Raw genomic sequence first — 23,425 nt, 5'->3', positions numbered from 1 at the left:
GGTGGATTTTAATATATTTTCTGATGTGAATAGGTAACCTCACAAGTTCAACCTATACCTAAAGTGGCCTATGTAATTAAAGTCACAAATGAAAACTACTTATAAGGTAATATCTATTGCACATACCTGATGTTGATATTAACTGAGATTCTTTAATTATCTCTAAGAATGCCTCTTTAGCGTCTTCAGCCCCTAAAAAAATAAATCATTTACTATAAAATAAATTTACAAAACCTCTTTCAAATTACCTAAAATTCTTTGTAGTATAGCTAATAATAATTTGGGTATCCTAAAAATAGAACATTAAAAATATTATTTTTATCACTGGATGGTATGTGACCAGGATTTCCAAAAAAACAGAGAGAGAACATTTATTTCTAAAGTTGTACATACTATATTTTCCCATATTCTTAGGATCCATTAGAGAAAGCCCATCTATATCTGCCCTTTTGAGTATGATCCTGCTTTTGTCATGATTTTAAAACAAGCTAAAACAAATATATTTTATACATGTAAGTTCATGATGCATTTATTTTTAACTACAGTGGAACATGAGTTTGTGTTTCTGGATTTTATATTTTCCTGCACTATAATTCAATCTTCATGAGTACAATAAAGTACGAAGGATGATCAGAAGAAAATAATACAAAACCTGTAAATTCCAGTGGGTATTTATTAGACGAATACGAATGGACTCATGTGAAAGGATACTTCATACACTACTTCTCAACACAGTCTCCTCCCTGGTTCAGGCCTTAATCCCAGAACTTCATGATGCCTGTCTCATAGAACTTGGGTCCTGTTGTTGGAGTCCAACCCAGGGCATCACGTGTATTGTGAGCCGTGTGTGGATTCATATTGTCATGAAGCAGAACGACTCCTGTGGTGAAAGGTCTGGGCCTCTTTTCCCGAATTGCTATTTGTAGGTGCAGCAATGATGCCAGTTTCACTCGGATGATGTGCACCAGGAAATAAGAGTTGGGCTGTTTGAAGTGTCCTTTCACGTGAGTCCATTTGTATTCATCTAATAAATACCTACTGGAATTTACAGGCTTTGTATTCTTATTTCCGATTACCTCTCGTAAAAGCTCAAAAATGTTCTTGAATTTACATTTTTCTAACATTTTAAGTTTTTTGAACTTGGTTATTCGAAAAAAACATACAATCAACGTTCTACTGTAATTGACTGAAGGATTATTATTTTAAATACAAATAAATATCGTGTCATTCTATAGAATGAAGGGATCTGAACCAGTTAACTGATGGGGTGATGTAAACTACTCATCATTCATCCTCTTGATGAGACCACTCGTCATTGACATGACGAGTTATTGCTTGGCATGCGAAAGGTATAAATTACACAAAGGAATTAAACTACTGAAAAGACAATGGTAACCCGTTGGATTTTGTGAACCGTTGAACCTGTATCATGGCTGGGTGTAGGATAATTACCTGTCTATCTGAAGTCTTTAGCTGAATGAAAATAGCGAAGTCCTCTATAAGCTTCTCTCTAATGCTGACCAAAGCGTGCTTCCACTATCGACCTCCTGCCTTGCTGACCACCTCTCTCTACCAACTCAATTCCCAAAGTCCAGTCACTTCCCAGCTTGTCTCACCTCTATATTCCCTGGCCATCGAGCTCTTCCTCGATGCCGAATCGCCGAATCGTGTTTATTATAATTGCTACCATGCAAACTGCTGACACCAAACCCAGAAGTATTACCTGTTTCCTGAATGCTCAGGAGGTTTGCATGGCACAACACAATGCATTGTAAACATGCCTAAGAGGCTTGAGACCGCTGAGAAAAACAAGTGAATGCCCTGGTCAACATGAAGCGTTCAGAGAGACTTAATAAAATAAACATACAATCTTAGGGATTGTTACGTTCGCCCCGCCAAGGAAAAATTTTCTCCTTTGAAAATTTAAAAGTCAAATCGCAAAGCTTGACATGACTCAGGTTCGCCAATTCCATATATTTTCTTAAAAAACCCAAATATACAAAAGAAATCCACCATAACACAACTTTCTCTTGTTTACTGCATCCTGAAGGGAAGAAAATTTTCATTCCCTAAACTTTATAATGAATAATACCCTTAATACTAACAAATTCGTATGTTTATACGATGTAAAAAACAATAATATATATTATTATAAGACTAGAAATCACAAAAAGTTCGTGTCGTTAAGCGATAAAACTCTTAATGTATCACATGCGCGCGTACGTAATGTTTATTATGTAGAATTGCTCATCCGCCTGGTCCTAGTCAAGAATCTGTGATGCCTCGCCAAGCGGTGTCTACTCTGTGTCACCCGCGAGGCCAACGGCTAGAGCGTCTTCGCAAGAACGGAATTCACAATGTTTGTTTATATTGCCACTCGATATAGACTCTTCAAATAAATAGAAAAACCTTAAAAAGGTGCACAAGTAAGTAAACGTAAGTAGGCATGTAAAACATTGTCACATCTCACTGTTTTTTCTGTGTGAAAGCCTGATTATATCAAAGTGTAGTATATTGTACGAACTACGTAGCCAATGCACTCCTAAATTCGTTGAATATATGAACTTGCACGGCTATGGTGCACATTCCAATGTATTATAATACAATATTCAATGCATATAATTGGTTACACTGATAACTGTCACTGGTAAAACATAACTATAGCGTTCAATTTTCTTTTCTACGTTAAACTGTACACTGTATACATATATATGGCTTGGTGAATACCTTTGTATGACTGCACACAAAAATTAATAATCTTGCAAGTGTCAAAACTATGTGCTCGAGTTATAAATATCAAAAAATGTTCTGCGAACAAAATGTGTCGCTTTCGATATTCCATGTTGGTGAGAGAAAAAAAAAATATAACGATAATAACTGCATGCGACAAACATATGCATAAAATATTGGCACTAAAGCATGCTTTCTAAAATGTTCGAAAGTGCTGTAATTATGTTATTTATTGCTTGCATGTCCGTTTATTATTCAAAGTGCAAAATTTCATCTTAAAAAAAATTATGCACTAATTGATGCACTGGTCAATTGACACCACTGGCGCTTGTCGCTTCCTTGTAGTATAATGTAAATTTGAATGCATACAAAACTGGTTCTCATGCATGGCACAAAACTGAAAATGTATATAAGGGCTATGGAAAAGTATTGTTTCCCATAATGCATGTTAAATGACCAAATAGATACACATGATAGAAGCTCGCATGTGTATGTGTAGAAACACTGTAGCACAATTCTGTAATTATTGTTTGTAACCGGAACTGCTGTTTGTAGAATGTATGTGTTCTATGCTTCTTCTTCTTTCTGGATTGCTTGTCGTCTTGACTGCATTGGGGCAATGTAAAAAATGTAGTAAATTACCCGTAGAACTTGGGAGATAGGGAAAAGTTGTTGTTCGAACTGCAAACAGTGTGGAGGGAAATTTTATCTAGCTCCATCACTAGTTGTCGTTGATAGTGTATAGTCCGCTATACTGGAAATGTATGGTTGACTACATCCTTCCTGTAAAAGGTAGTCTCCGTGTAGTAATAATTAGAAATGTCTGCATGTCTCCCTCAAATTGGTGGTGACGAGTCTCTCCTTGAAATAGTACTTAAAAATGTCTGCATGTCTCCCTCGTAGAATGATAATAAGTCTTTCTGCCTGGTAATAGTAGACTGCCTGCGGATGTCCGTCATGAAAAATGCCCATGGATGGTGTAGGCATTGCTTGTCCATGGTGCTCCATATAGACAGGTTAGGTTAAAAGGAAAAATTATGACAAAGAAAGGAAATAATGAAGGATAGGAAATGTATAATTCATGTTCATGCAAGTACCCAATACCAACTAATTTCCACTGCCTTTTCTTTAAAATCAAATTAAATTGTCTCATCAAAATAAAATAAATTAAATAAAATAATTGCCATAACTCTTTGAAAATAAATAAGGAAAATTTAAACAAAATATCCAACTGAAATTAAAATATTAATGTCCATGATTAATGTGTTGCCTTAACCTATTAATTATTACTGCGCTGCTCTAAATGAATCTGTTTCGCAAGCTGATGATGCTTAAAAAAATAATATCCTAGGGTTGCAGTTAATAACACATTCCAAATAACAAAAACTAATATAGACATAGGCAAAGGGTTTAGGACTAATTCCTGAAATGAGATGTTCTTACTAATTGATTGATTAAGTTGCTTTAAAGCAAGTTCAAGCGAAGTCCATTGGGGAATAGTGAAATCAGATAAATTTTTGGGAATATTAGGTAGTAACTCAATTTCCTGCATTTTGACTTGTTCGAAAGCTAAAATTCTTGTGTGTAAAATTTGTTGATCCACAATAATTTGCGAAAAATCCTGATAATTAAAAAATAGAGATTCCCCTTCGTTAAACTGAATTGATCTGTGCGTGTTCAAATTATTATTGAAATTCTGAATAACAATAAATTGACCTGAACCTGATATTAAAATACCATTACGTGTTCTGATAAACTGAAATAATTTATTGTCAGTAATAGATTTCACTTCAAAATTACAAAATGGAGAATTAATAAACAAAATAAGTGTTGCAAGCATGTTCTAAATTCTGTTGAAAATTATAAAATAAATTATGTTGTAAACCCTTAAAATAAATATATAAAATTTGTGTTGCGCAAAGCAAGCTATTCGAGTGCTAAAAGGTTGCTTTGGCAAGCCTCTAATGGCTTCCTAATAAACGATAGGCCGGTGCAATTTGCCGTGGTTCAATATAATGCAATATAAAACAAAATTTCAGTAAATGCTACTTCTGAGTTTCGTTGAAACTCCAGGTGGTAACAAAATATAGCATCAGGGAAATAAAAAGGTGATATTCAAATTTGAAACACAATAAAAATAATAAAAACTTTCTCAATTTCCAATTTTCTTTAAACAAAAGAAATTTAACCACTCAAAACTTCTTGAGTCCGCCGTATACCTCAAATCACTTGGTCGTGTAAACAGACCCGCCGCGGAAAGGTATACTTGACCCATATAAGAATGGTGTGTCAATCCCTTAGGTATGTTTAAACAAAATAGATAGAAAATAGTTATGCTATATATTACAATATAAATACAAATTAATAATTATTACCTACTGTACTAACATTAACATGAAGTTAATCAGTAAGAAGTAATGAATTTATTGCTGCATTGTCGAATAAGGTGCAAATTGGGTAGATAAACTAAACTTCCTAATAATAAATATTAATAATAATAATAATTTCTCAAATTATAACATTTGTGGTAAACCACACTGTTTAAATTTGGAAAGGCTAACGCTGCCGTGGCGACTTTTGCTGCACATGCCTGTGCCAATCACCGAGGCTTAGCCTTGGCATCTTGCTGACAAATTTTGATTACTCTAAGTGCATAAAGTGCTAAAATTGCCCTGATTTTGATCGAAATTTCGTTTGACTTTATCCTGATTCTAATGAAAAGTGCGTCAATTTCCCAAAAAATTTACTTACTATAAATATCTCTATGAAAAACGGGAAAATTTTGCGAGAAAAATGAAAAAAAATAATTTCGTCTTGTTGTTCCTTTGAAAATTATTGGTCGTGATTAGTCTGAAGTGCATAAATGCGACGTTTTACGGAAAAAATTTATCTATATAGAACAAAATATCCCTAACATTGTTTACATGAACTTCTATCGTAAAAATCAAATTCTGATGGCTATATGCGTAACTAAACTGATCCCATAAAATTTTAATGGACGATCGCCACTGGTTCGAGAAAATATGCAAAGCCTATGGTAAGTGTTTTCTGAGCTTCCAGCGTGTTCAAAGTACTCGGGAGAGAGCTTCAGTGCGGAGAAAGGAATTTGCTGATACCAGACATTCTAAATTGTGCAAAGTTGCATTAGTGGTCGCTGGACGCAACTGAAACTTTCTCTATGGCGACAACGAGAGCTCTCGCAAGTTCGCTGCCGTGATCGGCGACTTCGGGTACGTTCGGGTGCCGTCGGAGAGGTGGAGGGGAAAAATCGCTGCTTCGGGCAGCGGGCAAAGGAACGGAGAAAGAAAATGCAAGGCGATGGTTCGCTGACGCCCCGAATGACGTGTACATGTGTACAAAACTTTAAATTACTACGAACAAAGTGTAGTAACAGCTGCGGGAGTTCGAAATAAAGTCAAGGTCTTTAAAATTACGTCATAGATGGGATGGAAAGGGAAAAATATATCGTTGCGCTTGCGACAGTGTGTTACTTGAACACTTCCGTGCTCGTAATAACAACAGTTGATACAACTTCTAGTTGTACCCTAGGTTGAATAATAATGGACTGAGGAAGGGGTGGGGGAATTGGCGGGCGACTCGTTTTCAATGGTACCACTTCAACAATCGGTGCAATATCGTCGTAAATCTGATCAATGGATGGTGAAGCATTAAGTTTGCTTAACGGTAATTCGTTGGTACACTCATGGTCATGAATAATAGAATTCTTGCGTTGACATTGAAAATAACAGATTATGAAAATTATAAAAATACTAATAATAAATGTTGTTAATAATAAAATTGTAATTATATTATAAGGATAGTCAAAGGACTTGTTCAACAGATAAATAAAATTAGAAGACTTTATGTATGGAAGTAATCCGTTTAAAATAACTAAAATCGCAATGATTTTCATGTTGCTTAGGCAATCAAAACAAACAGTTCTTCAAAGCTAATACGTATTTTAAGCCTGCCTAGTCTAATTAATAAATAGTTTAACTCAATTTTTAATTAGTTCTGACTCTAGGCTCAAATTATCTGCGTAATTTATTTATTTAATATAATTTATTTATTCTCTAAATTTATTAGCACTGTTTAACTTATGTTATTTTAAATTTTACTGCAAACTTATCTTATTTAATTTCAGGTGTTATATCTATTCTTAAATACTTAAAATCAGTTGAACCGTACTAAGGTACAAGGTAATGGAAAAATTGGGAGTGATTTACTCCTGACTACCTGAACTAAAATAATAATTATTATTTATGCGATCTTTAAATGCATTTAAAATACTAACATCACTAAAACTTGAAGAATCTTTAATTCTCTCTACTCATTCTAAAATATGCTTAGCATATTATTGTGGCAAAGTTAGAAACTAAAACCGTTGTGGTTTAATCATTATCATTCTGCGATGGCAGAATGGATTTCCCGGATTTTGGTCTAGATCCAATATCCGAAGGAAAATACTTGTTATTGGGGCGCAAAAAATCTTGACGTCGACGTCTACATATTCATATAGTATAAATATTCTCATAACTGGCGCTTAAAATAAACTTTGCTAATATAACTATATACCTTCTTCTGAAGAGTAACTATAAAATTATAGTGATGTATTCGCTGAGCTAGTATTGTTACATACTGCAAAAAAAACTTTTGTGCCTAAAGCACATTATTAAATAATAAGTCTGCTTTTAATCTTTAATATTATTAGTGCTATTTTATTATAAATTATTATTATTATTATGTCATGCAAGTGGATTTAAAATATTAGAACTGTTCCACTTTAATAAATGCCGTAACTTGGAGCAAAATTGCAATATTTGTAATTTAAGATTTAAAACAATCTACCTTTTAAAGTTTCTAACATTCGAAGCTACAACGTGCTAAGGATAAATATTCAACTGTCAAACGAAACATTGTTTCGGACAGGAAAAAAAAATATAAATATATACTAACAAAAAAAAATCTCGTTAATATGTGAGAAACGTCCACGCCGTGTAATGCTCTCATAATTCTCTTCTAGTTATTCAAAAATAAGTTGGCTGTGCCTAACTTTGCTTAAAGCATATAAGTATATGTATATATGTGTACGGATTCATTCTCGTCACAACTGCTTACCTGTGAACGGACATCTCTCGTCACTGCAGCCTATCAATACATCTATTACTTCTCAACTAGAACTTTTAATTAATTGGGCGGTTTATACCCTAAATCACGGTACACCACTCTAACTATATACGCCTGGCGTAATAGCGGACATAATTGTACAGCGTGTCGAGGAATATAATTAGCGTTTCGTTTCTTTACATATTAACATGAATTAAAATTTTCAGGCAATGTATGCGTAAGTTAAGGTAACGTAAGGCAAGTGACTATCTCGTATAAACTTGACTATCTCCTTAATCTAAGCTCCCTTCATGAGGTGCTAGGAGACTTCAGTCATTAAGAATATAAATGAGTGGTCCTCGGGGCCTTATTCGTTCCCAAAACTATATATGTATAAAATGTAATATCCTCGTTGCAAAAGTCTTAGCAGTCATAGTTCAAGCATTCTAAATCCTTTACAAGTTACGGTCAGTTTTAAACCAAATTTAAATTAAACTTTTAAGGAATTTCAATTAATAATAATAATAATAACAATATATTGACTCAAACAAGCATCCTCTGTGCCATGACTCGTTAAAATGCACCATAGTGCCGATTGACTCTGACTCGGTGTCACTAATTTAATTTCCTCATTCATAAATAACTTTAAAATCCACTTTTAATCCACGTTGTTAATTAATTAAAATGTTAAAGGTAAAATCGTTTACTGTTCACTGTAGCTTACTGCATCCTCATAACCAACGTTGTAATAATTTTCGTATTCAAGATTATATAAAAAAATTCTAAAATCACTGTCAATGCAAGAAATCATCAAATCTAAATGCCTTTTCCTTATTCCTTAATTAAAATTCTGGATGGTAAAATTTTCTCAGGTGGGAATTTGTCGTAGCCATGGTACCAGGTTCGTGAGTGAACCACAGAGCTACCAGGAGCAGATTGATAGGGAATCGTCCACGGACGTCCCTGGGCCGGCCACATTTTTGATGAAATGGGCCTCCCTAAAATCCGACATCGAACCTTCCGCCACGCGGAATGCCGGACGCTCCTGATACCAAAGCGCCAGCCCGACGCGGGTAACCGCGACGGAGCTAGGGCGCAGTTCCTCCGCATTCTTACATTTCGCTGATTACCGACCCAGACTCGAAGTCGATAAATTTAATCGAATCCATCCTCATGTTAGACTAAACATCTATCATGGCATATATAAATTCTTCTCCCCCCCATTAATGCAAAAAAACTTTAAGCCCTATGTATTTTCAAAATTAATTTTGGCAAGGACATACCAAAAAAAACTAAACAAATGAGCAAAATTTTGGGGTGGGATTTGACCATGTGTCAATATTTGGGGTGGGGTTGAATTTAAACTGGTTAACAAACTCTTTTCTCATCGCATTTCCGAAAAAAATGCATGAGAAGCCCTAGCAAATCCACCACGTGTCAAAATTAGGGGTGGGAAATAATTCTAAACTGGTTAACAAAATTTAATCTTTCAATTTTCATTTAGTTCATGAAGAAATAAATGAAAATCCCAGCACCTCGACCACGTGTCATTCTATAGAATGAAGGGATCTGAACCAGTTAACTGATGGGGTGATGTAAACTACTCATCATTCATCCTCTTGATGAGACCACTCGTCATTGACATGACGAGTTATTGCTTGGCATGCGAAAGGTATAAATTACACAAAGGAATTAAACTACTGAAAAGACAATGGTAACCCGTTGGATTTTGTGAACCGTTGAACCTGTATCATGGCTGGGTGTAGGATAATTACCTGTCTATCTGAAGTCTTTAGCTGAATGAAAATAGCGAAGTCCTCTGTAAGCTTCTCTCTAATGCTGACCAAAGCGTGCTTCCACTATCGACCTCCTGCCTTGCTGACCACCTCTCTCTACCAACTCAATTCCCAAAGTCCAGTCACTTCCCAGCTTGTCTCACCTCTATATTCCCTGGCCATCGAGCTCTTCCTCGATGCCGAATCGCCGAATCGTGTTTATTATAATTGCTACCATGCAAACCGCTGACACCAAACCCAGAAGTATTACCTGTTTCCTGAATGCTCAGGAGGTTTGCATGGCACAACACAATGCATTGTAAACATGCATAAGAGGCTTGAGACCGCTGAGAAAAACAAGTGAATGCCCTGGTCAACATGAAGCGTTCAGAGAGACTTAATAAAATAAACATACAATCTTAGGGATTGTTACGATATGCAAAAATTACTTACTTTCTTTTCCATATTCAGTCCAAATTTGCATCATTTTTGAAAGAAAGTCGTCTTTTGTTACATTATTTTCTGAAAAGAGATACATAAACATAAGAGCCACATCTTAATTGGTTTGTAATACAAGGTGATTCTCTTGCTAGGTAGCTTAAAGATTCATCAATACATTTTTGTATGGTTCTCCATGAAAATTTACATGGAAAAAGCTTATGCCTGTTGAAGCAGAATCAGAATGAATAGACTGTACCCATGACCTTGGCAATTCCCAAGCAGGCAGGCACTTGCCTAAGTGTAGAGTGATTGCATACATCACAAATATGTACTCAATCGATGCTAGTAACGATACCACCTGATTTCTTCTGGCGAGGTTTACTAAAGGGTTGTACACACAACAATAAGCAACAAACAACTGATGCCTTCAAAGATGCCATAGAGCAGAAGGTTGTTACCATTACCTCTGCATGTCTTTCCCAATTTGCCGACTCGCATATAGAAGTGGCTGAATGTTCGAGGTGCCACTTTCAGCAGATGTTCTATGCACAACTTTTGTAACATTTAAGGCCAGCACATAGGGAACCACACAAAAATTAAAATCTTGTTGAGGAATGTTTGTTTTTCTTCCTTTTCTGTACTAATTTTTTGAGTAACTCATATTGGAGGAGAGAAAAAATATCTTTCTTATTATGAGCATTAAAAGATCTGGATTTTTTATGAAGAAATCTGTATTAATTTATTTTTGTGCTGTTCCTCAGCCACTGCAGGCAAATTCTGGGGTTGTAACTTTGACGAGGACCATGAATGCTTCCTCGCATTCTTCCATTTTCCTATCATGCTATGATGTTCTGGCACTTAGGCTATTAATTCTTTCCGGATGAGTGATGGGCATAGACCATCGTAAAATTACTGTCCAATAAGACAGATGACAGGCATAGCCCATTGTTCACTGTAAAATTATATTATGAATGAATTACAGGCTATAATCACACCATGTCTCATGTCTCTCAAATTTCAACGGCTAGAAGTCACATTTTCTTCATTGCTGAATTTTACTTGTACTCATGAATGCTTTTGTTCATACTCTTGAGAATCGAATTGAATACTTTATATCCACATTGTGGAAATTATTTATGATGATTCCACTTTCGATTTCCCAGTTAGTGATAATTTTGATCCTAATAGGAAGTTTTAGGTTATTTTCATGAATTTATTCTATATTACCTATTGAAAATATGTTCTCGGTAACTTTTATACAATGTTATATTTTTTCACTTTCAAAAAAAATCGTTACATAAAAAAATCTAAACAATTAGACAACTTGCGGCATCCTGTTTTGTGGAATGATAGGTGTGGTCGCTGCTACAATGCAACGATGCTTTCGAATATGGCTCTCACCACTTTCCCCAACACTCTTCTCCCTGAAAACGCCAGTATCAAACCTACATACTGCATTTTCTACTTTCTGTACACAAAACAAATGGTGCCGTGTATAAAAATCACCCTGTACAATTAACATTTAGACATCACACATTACATAATTGATTATTAACAAATATCAACATATATATGAAATGGAAAAGAATGCACTATTGTCACATACAGTCATATGGAAGAGTTCTAATTAACTGCATAATTCTGGTCATCTCAGTGGAACCTACTATTGCAGTGTGACAGCTGCCAGGTATGAATGGTGGTAATATGTAATCAACATCTGCAGGTAAAAATTTTATGCTGCAGTAAGAAACTTAATTTGTGTTCCGCGTAATGTGGCAATTCATCTAAATACTTTAATTCCTGTGGGTACGGCAATGATTGTTGTAGTAGGATACTTATTAATATCCATATTTAATAACAAATTAACTTACAGAAAAGAGCCCTTACTCTGCAAATTGAGAAATTAAAATACACACTAAAACACAGTTTAAAATGTGTATGAACAAAAACCATATAAACGTCAAAATTATAAATTATATAAATTATGCATAAAAGTAAACATTATAACCTGAAAAATACAAACAAAAATTAAGTGAAATTAATTTAAAACAATAATGCAGTCTTACCAGCATACATTGAAGTAGACATCCAGATACCTGTGATCATCTGCTGGAATTGCCTTATACCATCTTCACGATCTGGAACACATGATTTATTATCGAGAGATTACAGAAAAGCGGCAAGTTTTCACAACTTTTTTACTTTGGTTTACTTTCTATCTAACATACTTATGAAATTGTCTTTTTGTACCATGTATAAAAGCCCTTAGGAAGTGACTTTCACTGCATGATACATCAGCACACTAAATCCAATAAAGGCTTCCTGGTCACCCCTACCTTTAATTTAATATTTTCTTTAATTCTTTGCAATGAGCACAATACTATCCTCAGTCTTCAAACTGTGTAGTTTGAATTTTTATTGATTTTATTATTAACTCTCATTTCAAGTTGTTTAGAAATATTAAGTTATCAAGTTATTTAAAAGAACACTTACTTGGATTTCTCTTGGTAGTATTCCAAAGTTCTAAAAATACATTAGCCAATGCTATTTGGTCATCTTTCTCTGAAATTGAATAGCACACTTCACCCTATGTTTCATAATTAGAGAAAGTTTTGCATGAAGAAAGACTAATGACCAAATAATCTTCTTTTCAGTGTTTCTATAGTATCATTTCAACAATACTAGACAATGACAAACGCATCTATAGTTTCATTACAGTAGCAGCAAGAGAAATATAATTGTATTGACAGAGATTCATGTACTTGACATCACTTATAAAAAATTGGAATTGGGAACAAGATATGGGATTGTTGCCAGGAAAGTGCAAATGGGCACCATATACACGTAATATTAAAATGCCCAAAGTATAACAGGGAGAGAAATACACAAAACATTGCATAAATTAAATGTAAACTCACAATAAATTCGACAAGTTTGGTGGTGAATCCAGCTGTTTGACTATAGTATAGTTTGTTAACATTTTAAAGAAAGTGAAAAATAGGATTGTAAAGCACAGGTTTATATTTTTGTCTATACTATAACCAGAGCGTATAGAAGGAATAGTGTGTGCACTCCCTGAGTTGCCGTGGTCCACCGCCTAGATGGCAGTGGTGACGTTTGAGACTGCGTGGAAGATGCTCGCGTTGCTTACATAGCTAACTACATAAGAAACAAAAATTCACGTTACTTACGTTTGGAGAAGAGCTCAGCAGCTGGATGGTTTGAAGAATTTCTGAGATGATTTTGCTGTCTTCGAGGCACTTAATTCCTTTCTTATCTTCTTGGTGCGCAAGAAAAATCGACATTTCAGATAGTGAAATACGAGTTTAGGTAGTGTACGCAGCACATGATCTTCACAGCATCCTAATTGCGAAGTTTTTACAGCAATTATATTTAAATTGTCCAAACACTCAAAAAATATATCACCCCATAAACTATTAGCACATGATAATTTCTCTGCAACATCATCTTCCACTCGTAACAGCTCATCATAAACACTTTTCGATGCATAGGTAAGGTATTTACAGCCGTCGCCCGAACCATAGTCTTGGATTAGCGTAAGTGAGGCAGGTACGTTAGTTGGTTCCCCGTGCAGAAAAGTTGTACACAGTTTACAATGCGTCACTTTTGAAATATACCGCACTGTGTATCCTGCCAAATGATACACCAAGTATTCTTTACCAACACTTTGTTCATTTAAGTACGGTATGTTGTTTTCCCAGTTCGGTATTTGAATTTCATCTTCAACAATATAAATTTTTTCCCTTATTTTATTTTCAGCTTGCTTCTTCACCGAAAGATTTTTATTTTCGGTTGCTCTTGCCAGAGTTCGCATTTCATTAACAAAAGACGTCAGAGGAGATTCAGTCCTGTATTCACAGTTTCCGCCCGAAAATAAAGCAAGTTTTGCTATTACGTAAATTGCTTGCACATATGTAAGTGCAGAAAATCCACAGTGGAGGGATGATCATCACAAGTGAATGACCGCAATATACCAAAATGGCGTTCTAGAGGATCTTGATTACATTTTCCTGTCAAAACGTACTTGTAATTGTTCTTCCACAAATATTCGGACACTTCTAAAGTACTTTCTAAAGTCACTCTTAAGGACTCTAGCGTTTTTTTCTGAAGCGAAGGAATTTGATTATCTCTAAGGACAGCATTCCATTTTATTAAAGTTGTATGTGCTTCTGATCCTTTATATATTGCCTGTGCAGGAGTCATATCCAGATCTACAGCCGGGTACGAAACACGTAGGCATCTTGTAGTTTTCGCTCGCTGCTCTCTCAAACACAATAATAATGCGTTGAACACAACACAAACTAGTCACAACGGATCAATCACAAATCTAACGACACTAAACTGAATAACGTAAGAACGTTGTCATTAATAAAAGTACACAATGTTATTCTAGCACAACAAAACACAACGCTCTACATAATGCGCGGCCGCACTGTAAGCAGAAGACGCTCGTCGCAAGCGAAGGTGCTGCCAGTGTTTTGGTGGGGCACCGCTCTATTCACTTGGCTTACGGGAAGAAACCGAAGTGCGCACACTTCCTCTTCTATATGCTCTGCTATAACTATATTATGAAAAAGGGGAAAAATATATTATTTATACATGTGTAGGGTGTCCGGACTTGAGGTATACAAAAATACACACATATATTTTTGCATCTGTAAAGTTTATTAACTTTCTTGTCCCGGTTTTGTACAAAGTAACTCAGAAAATTTTTATGTATACTGATACACTTCAATGTGGACACCATTTCGAGCTTGAATGGATATCAAAACTATACTCGGGCTTGTGCCAAGTGTTGGCCAGAGTCATTAGTATCTTGTTCAAAGCAGTTATCATGATGTTCCTGCATGACTCAACAGCACTACTGACCTATTGACCATATGAGTGGCCTGCTGAAATCTGGGATCGATGGTCTATCGAATGAGCTTCACTAAGAGACAATATGAGGAGTAGTTTTTGCATTTTAAGCAGTTACTTTTGTATACCTTTAGCCTGGACACCCAGTATTTATGTAAGATAGCCTTGTACAAAAGTGTACAGTAATACAGAGTGGTGCTATTGTATCTACCAATATCAGTTGGCAACCCTGTCGGAATGAAGGTGTGCATTCAGAGAAGTCTTCCAATGTTAAGCAGCTGCAAGTCTCGCAATCAGTCTGCCTAGATCATTTGACTGTTCAGACACACATTGTGGCAGACACTGCAATGACAGTCCAATGAGGGTCACCATCAATCCGTGCAAGAGCATCACATGATACGATGGGTCAGACAATAGAAAGCCAACGGCAGCGTGCAGAAACAGAAGTATCCAGGTCGTAGGTGGTGTATTTTCTGGCATCCTGATGTTTCTCTTTGATGTGCCTGCTGCTTCTTCTGAATGGAACCCATTTGGATGAACACCCCACTGCCATGATTCGTGTCTGAACTGGCCAACATTATGGTAGACTGATTATTGTGAGACTTGCATTTCCCTAAGAATGGGAAACTTCTGCATGAGGGCTGTGCAGGACAGAATTTTTTTTGGTCAGGATGGGATCAACATGGGAATTTTTTTAAATCCTGATGTTCAGAATGGGAAAAATTTGCAACTTCCTAAGTAAGTCGGGAAAATTTCAGTACAGAAAATGTTCAAAGTTTCCCAGTGTTATGGAAATCTCAAATTCTATGCATCATTTTCACCTAAAGTGATTGCTTTTGCATTTCTGAGAAGTTCCAGACACTTACAATGGAGAAAACATTGAGAATCAACCACTTTAAGAAAAGGACATTTTGAAGTTCCTGACTGTTCGGGACCCCAAAAATTCGGGAAGTCATTTCCCAAAGTTGGGATTCAGGATGAGATCCTATTCTGCACAAGCACACCTGCATTCCGACAGGGTTTCCAACTGATATTAGTATATACAATATGTATGACCCTGTACAAAAGAAAAATCCATGGACAAACTAAAAAGCTTCATAGATATTAGGTTACAAATGAAAGAATAAATCACAACAATTTACATTCCACATCAAACAAAATGTGAACATAATGAAATTGCAATTTGAATATTTATCCCCATGATATTGTTAATTTTTCCATAATTTTACTCTGCCTCTACTCTGAAATAATATATAAAATTTTCAAGACATGAAGAATTAGCTTACCTGAAAGAGGTATTTGACTCACATCTTCAACCACTTTTACAACGATGTTTCTCACAACAGAGGGATCTACAAATGTAAAGGACGATATTTAGTTATTTTAATAAGTTCTACACTTGGTTTAATAGATATGTACTGATATGTACCCATCAAAATATATATACATAGCACACAGTATTCTCTGACAAAGAAAATGTTAATTATTGACATTTTCAACCACAAAACAAGTATAAAATACAATTCACGTCTAAATTTGTAGTCAAACACAACTGTCTTACAAAAAAAAAAAAAATTCCATGTGATGTATATCCTCTTATAAAAAAGTGCTCCCCTGTGCTTAGCATAATGCCATGAAGGCGTATAGGGGGTGTGGGGGTAATGCCCCACACTTTCTTGATCCGGTCATGAGTGGGGGTGATGTGATCAACATCACGCCCCTGACTGCCTTTACCCCCCAGGGTTTCCCCCATTTACCCATGTCATTCGACGCTGGGTGGGCACTCGGGCCGCTTCCATGATTTTGGTAACTTATTGTCAACATTTACAGAAGGCTGTTGATTCATTCAAATGATGTCGGTGAGTAACCAAAATCTACAGATAAATAAAGTTATTTTTTGCAAACGGGACACAGTATTTTGCAAAAAGAGAAAATTCTGTTGTTGTAATGAACTAGTACCTCAAATTTTAATGATAGTAAACATACCTTTAGTAGTAGAATTAGACCAGTGTTTCAACAATGTTTCCACTAAAGTCTGAATTCTCCTGTTGCTACCTGTAATTTAGATAATATGATATAAAAAGTATAAGTAATATCACACAATGAAAATACAAACTAGACTTACACACCTACTTTAATTTTCTCTATCAATATATTAATAACCCAGCACTACTTATGGTCGGATCTCGCACACCATTACTTGCGGGTGAGCGTGGCACACACCACACATATTTTCTAATTTGTAATGATTTTGTTCGCTAAATTTGACTCAAATCAGCAAGTTTATGCAATATATGTATATTTTGTTTTTGAATAATATACATTTTTATTCCAGTTCCATAATATCCCCAGTTATTTCATTAATGGCAGGGAACTCATGGATATTGGAAATCAATATAAAATTTCTGTTCTTTTTAGGCATGTACAAAACTAACATTCGATGCTCACCAAAAGCGAAAAGTCTGCTATTTACAGGCCTGGATCTAGTGTTGACTAGTTCTGATGGTATCCCCCCTTATTGTTATCACTGTCAGGCCTTTCTCCCATGCAAGTTCGTTCACTATTCCAATAGAAGAAAACCAGTTGTCGAAAGTCATATTCCGGCCACTGTTTACTATTGGCTGAACCATTTTTCCAATGACACTGTTATTGTCAAATATTGTCTAATAAAAAGGGTCCCTCAGGCTGTTTTTATATACCGTGCGAGGCACCTAAAAGTTGGATTGGACGTGGAGGGCCTGTCAAATGGCCGGCTCGTTCCCCAGATTTGCCACCGTTAGACTTTTTCCTGTGGGGAAAGCTGAAGGACATTGTCTACCGGGATGTGCCAACAACTCCAGAGGATATGCAACACCGCATTACTGCGGCCTGTAGGGACATTCCCTATGAGATGCTACATTCTGTGCAACGATCTTTGCGTGGGCGCCTCGTTGCCTGTATCGCAGCTGACAGCCACCACTTTGAACACACACTTTGACAGGTTTTCGCTTCTTACGCAGTGGTTCTTCGACATACTGTCATGGTCATTTTCATTATGCTGTAACACTGTCAAATACATGGTGCTGACGATGTCTACTGTATTTTTTCTTCCTTCAACACATTCTGTCTTCATCTTGTCCAATGGCTTCTGACATCTCATACTTGTACATGCCGTGGTACTGACGGTCAAGTGGGCCACTTGTTAGTTTGTTTACATATTTTCACATGGCCATATCTTCGTTCCTATGTGCAGTAGATGCATGAGACCAACGGCGTTGTGTTTCTCTGCGTGTGCTCTTTTATATTATGCATGTTATTGTATATCGTTCCATTAAAAAAAATATGACTTTGCTCCAGATGCCCCATTTGTCGATATTTTTCGACCCACCCCATACCTCCGATTTACGAGCCCCATTTGATATTATTGTTTCCCGCAAACCTCACATTGCTACTGTTTCTGGTTTCTTCGCTATTTCAGGTGGTACTTTCAGGTGCCTCACGCGGTATATATATATTATATAGTAACTGCATTTATGTTTCTGTACACAAAAGTGAACAAAGTAGCAACTGTGTGATAAAAGAAAATACAGTTGATGCTTATCTGAATAATTTCACCTGCAAATGCAAACTCACTATGTAAATATAAACAGAATATTCGATGATTTTTATCTGATAACCCATTTTCGACAGATCAAAGCTGAATGGTTAGTGTTGGTAAGTTAATGGTGTGGCGTGCTGTGTGGAACACGATTGGTTAGTCAATTTTCCATCAACGGAACCTTAAATGCTTAGGGCTACTTGGATTTGTTAAATAAACAGTTTTTTTCATCCTTGCTTATGGAAGAAGGTACTTTTTACAGAGTTTTTTCAATAGGGAAGAACACCAGAACACTTATGGGAACGTTATGAACTAGTTTGTGTCCAAAGTTAGTTATCAGATGACAAGGGTCACATATTCTGTTTATGAACTTCCTTATGAACATAAACATTAGCGTTGTCACTGTGAAGGACTTTTAATTCAATGGAAGCGTCACACTGTAAATTGTTCGCGACAACCATTCATAATGCACAGCTCTTCATGGATGTATCGGATTAAAATAATGTGCAATGGCATGCGAACGTCTCTCCATAGACGTCACTTTGATCTCGATGCATTACCGAAGCGCTAAACAAATTTTAAGGCATTTTTCTAACACCTCGAAAAGGAGCAAATTGGTACAAGAATTCAGTCATAACTTTTTACTGGTTAAAGATACGTCGAAAAAACCTTCACCATTGCATTTCTCGTGAAATTCTAGCCCATTTTGATATGTCGCACGACCCCCTTCCCATTTAAAATTCTGAAGTTGAATTCAAGATGGCGGACATCAAGATGGCCGCCGACCGTGTGGGTGGCGTCAATGTGGTTCCCCCTTGGCCTGATAACGATTGGTCATCACCATTTCCATGTTGCGCGCTGCAGTGGCCTTGTACTGGGAGTGTTAAGTGACTTATTGAGCCACCCTGTACATTAACTGTGATGGAATGTATGTGAAACATTGCATCTGCTACCCTATTTAGGAATATAGAGTATTATAAGGAATACAGAAATTTTTAAAAAATACCTCTTTCTGGAGAACTTGCAATCCAAGTTTCAACAATTCTTCTGATTAGCTCCTTTCTTCCTTCTCTGCGATCTAAAAAAGGAATAAAACAATAGGTTACATTAAATTTATCATCACTCTATTATAATATCAGTATAATGCAAAATGCATATGCATACAGAGGATAAGGACTGTAGTGACAAAATTTGCTACTAACACATGCTACACACAGAATAATCAATAACTTAAATTGAAACTAACTAAATAACTCTCTAGCCTTTTTAAACCTGAAAGTTTATGGCTGCAGCAATGCAAGCCTTCCATATGTACCTATCTGTCCACATATCCACTTGTAACTTAAATTCTAGCATATATATCAGACTCTTATATATATATATATATATATATATATATATATATATATATATATATATATATATATATATATATATATATAATCTTGTGGCCTTGTATGTTAGAAATGGGGTTACTCAGTGCTCTTCATGTCTTTGAAAATATCAGCATCCACTCTTGAAAGAAGGGAAGCAAGTGAGTATGTACACTTATTTGAAAATTTTGGAAAGTAACATTATGTGTGAACATGCTCTAATTAGTCTAAAAATTCTGAAATTTTTATATTTTCTTAATAAAATACTGGGTAAATACTTTACATTTAAAAATGGTTACGCCTCTGACTACCATGCTAAAGGTCCTGGGTTCGATCCCTGGCTGGTTCAAATCCGGGAACTTTTCTAATGTTGGAAGTGGCCGCAGTGCCCACCCAGCGTTGAATGACATGGGTACCTGGGGGAAACCCTGGGGGGTAAAGGCGGTCAGGGGTGTGATGCTGATCACATCACCCCCACTCACAACCAGATCAAGAAAGTGTGGGGCGTTACCCCACACCCTCTATACGCCTTCATGGCATGGTGCTAAGCACAGGGGAGCACTTTACCTTTACCGTTTAGTTAGATGTTCATATACATGAATTTCACCGAATTATGAAAGCAATACAATTAAATATTTTTGATCATTCTCCTCAAATTCGTATCATTCCTCTTTAATAAAACCTGAGTCTAATACTTTGAAATACGAAAATTCAAGCATTACTTACTTACCATAGATATTTCAGGGATAAATTACCTTTATTTAAGTTTCCTAGCAACAATGTCAGTTTCCATGGCCAACAACAAACATGGCAAACACAAAAGTATTGTTACATCTCCAAACATTTAAAAAAACAAAAACATTATGTAGCTTTCTTTTTGTACTGAGTAGCAAGTTATAACTGTTTATGTAATCTCTTATATAGATGTCACTCTTGTTTGAAGAATGTTTTCTAACTAGGAATGGATTCATCTGTGTGTTATTCATTTGTGAGAAACAATGAAGGATTTTTTTGCCCCTGAACACGGACATTGCTAGGATGTCAAAAAAGGAGCATTTTCACTTAAAAAAAGGACCCGAGTGATTCTTTTAATTTTTCCGGTGTTTCCAATTTCATGGGGGATCGTAATGGAGCACTTTTCTGCCCCCCAAGCTTTGTACACGGAGAACATTTATGTCAGTGAGTGAGTGAGTGAGTGGTGGGATTGGGGCTTTATTGAAATTGGACTTATCTACTTTCGACATGGCCTTTGGCCAAGTCTCGTACGCTCGCCGACGTGATTCACTTATTTGGAAAGTTTTGAATGTAACGTTATGTGTGTATGGGCTCTAATATGGAACAAATGTTCAAAATATTATAGTCTATTTTCTTAATAATAAACTGAGTAAGTAATAACTGTTTCAAGATAGTTAGTTGGATTCTTTATATAAACAAATTCAATTGTTTTCCATCTTTTCCCTCAAATTCCTACCTCTCCTCCATAATACATCCTGATGCATATTTCACTTACAGTAGTTGAAAATAAACTTTCTTTAAGTTCCCCAGCAATGTCCGTTTCCATGGGCAACAACAAACATGGCAAGCTTTAAAGAATTGTTTGTTATACTTCTTAACATCTCGTGCGCTTGCTGACATGGTTAGTTTATTTGAAAAGTTTTGAACGTAATGTTATTTGTGTATGGGCTCTAATATGGTACAAATATTCAAAATATTATTGCATTCATGTATAATGCGCATCTTGGTTTTTGATGGAGAAAATCAACAAACAATTTTATCTCATATATAATGTGCAGCACAATTCAGGTTCATGAAATGGCTTTCTGAGTGTAGGTTGTAAAGCTGTTGCTATGTGGACCAAGAGGAGAATACGGTCTTGTGTAAACAGTTATCAACTCATGCCATCTCTCCATCCACTGTGTTTAGCATCCCAAACAGAGGCGTGGCGTGCATGTAACCAGTGTTACCGCAGGTAACAGAAAAATGTAAAGAAATTAAAAAGTTTTTCTCAATAAAATAACAACATTGTTAGATAAGTTGACCGACAGCGTTGCAGTTGAGTGTATATTGCAGAGGACATTTTTTCTGCAGCCGACAAAAGCGAAGAGATAGGCCGTTCCGCTACCCTCAAGATTCAACAAGAGCAAAGGGCGCCCACCAATGGAAGGGAACAGCAGGGAAAGACTTGGAGGCAAGTGTGCTAGGGGGTTTTCTTATGCCTGTTTGGGGGCCCTGTTGCCGCTGCAGCCTACAGGATCAGCAAGTGTTGTCACATTGGATTTCAAGAAAAGAGCTAAATCTCGCCTAAAACGGGGATACTATTTCTCTGAAGCAACAAGAGCTAGACTGCAAAGCCAAAGCTGGATTTAACTACAACTGAAACAGTTTACGTAATAGATGGACAGATAAGTACTTGATGCGATTCGTGATTTGGACAAACCTTGCTCCAAAAAACTAAGTTGGCAACAGTAGAACGTACATCTGGACTTCCCTTTCACCGCTGGAGGAGGGGAATTCTGTCGTCTGCTCACCGTAGAAACGTCAAACTGACCCGAATGTGTGGTTCTTCTTCCCCTTTCCACCGCTTTGCAAAGAAACAGAGATGGTTGACAAGGCTTGACTAATATTCACTGGATTTTCACTCTCTCATGAGTGGTAGTTCTTTCTAGAAGTGATTGTGGCTAAATAAATCACTGAGCGGATTAAAAAAAAAGAACGAAATGAACAAAAATCCAGATCAAAGTCATGTTTTTTTTTGGGGGGGGGGGTAGGGTGGAGATGTTAACTTCTGATGACCGGTAATACTTTTGAAAAAGTCACGCCACGCCACTGATCCCAAAGCTTTCACTTCTGCAACCACCTTGTTTACTCTGTAGTAGAAGAAAGTGTGATCAAAATTACGTTATGAATTTGCAGCACTCAAGAAGTTATTTTCCATTTTTTCTCGCTCAACAGCTGACGCATCCCACGTGACAGGTGGTACATTCTCAAATTTTGCCAGAACAGCACTTCTTTTCTCGGTGTTGCAAAAAGTTCAGTTACAAAGTGAAAAATCATGGCAAATGACCCTTCTACTTTTAAACATGACTTTCCTAATTATCATTGCTCTAGAAACCCAACCTGGTAATTTGTATTTGCACCTGTTGAGATATACATGTTAAACGCAGTGACATAGTAAAAACATGTGTGGTTTCATGTTGTCTGAATTATTCTGTGCATAATACACACCACAGTTTTTGGGGGCAAAAATTTTGGAAAAGAGTGTGGATAATTCATGAGTAAATACAGTATAGCAGTAGAGGAGATAAACATTTCTTTACTATGGCATAAGTGAACAAGAGAATTAATCTAGGAATGCAAACTCTCCTAGAGCACAAACATCTGCAGTCATTGAACTAACACTGGTACAAATATGTAAGAAAATTGATTTGTGATAATATAACATAGGGGAACCTGGGGCAGAATGGAACCACAGGGCAGAACGGAATCCCTCCCTTAATTTCTCCATAAGGTGACAGAAGCTAACGGAAGTCTATGGAACAAATCAA

The 23,425-nt window shown here is 36.3% G+C and overlaps 1 protein-coding gene across 30 annotated transcripts in view; it reads right to left on the bottom strand.

Moving 5' to 3' along the window:
• Positions 1-23,425, bottom strand: part of LOC146002413 (uncharacterized) — a 562,931-nt gene that overhangs the window by 77,752 nt on the left and 461,754 nt on the right. For all 30 annotated transcript variants that reach the window (XM_083140199.1, XM_083140200.1, XM_083140202.1 and 27 more), the window contains 7 exons: positions 19,514-19,585; positions 16,917-16,985; positions 16,217-16,282; positions 12,546-12,614; positions 12,119-12,190; positions 10,065-10,133; positions 127-192 (listed from right to left, as the gene is read on the bottom strand). In XM_083140199.1, the coding sequence (XP_082996325.1) occupies positions 127-192; positions 10,065-10,133; positions 12,119-12,190; positions 12,546-12,614; positions 16,217-16,282; positions 16,917-16,985; positions 19,514-19,585 (483 nt within the window). The remainder of the gene's footprint in view (positions 1-126; positions 193-10,064; positions 10,134-12,118; positions 12,191-12,545; positions 12,615-16,216; positions 16,283-16,916; positions 16,986-19,513; positions 19,586-23,425) is intronic.

Source organism: Lepisma saccharinum, chromosome 18, assembly GCF_977018435.1.
Source record: "Lepisma saccharinum chromosome 18, izLepSacc3.1, whole genome shotgun sequence".
Lineage (NCBI taxonomy): Eukaryota > Metazoa > Arthropoda > Insecta > Zygentoma > Lepismatidae > Lepisma > Lepisma saccharinum.
Note: the sequence above shows the minus strand (reverse complement) of the source record. Positions and strands in the feature narration are given on the sequence as shown.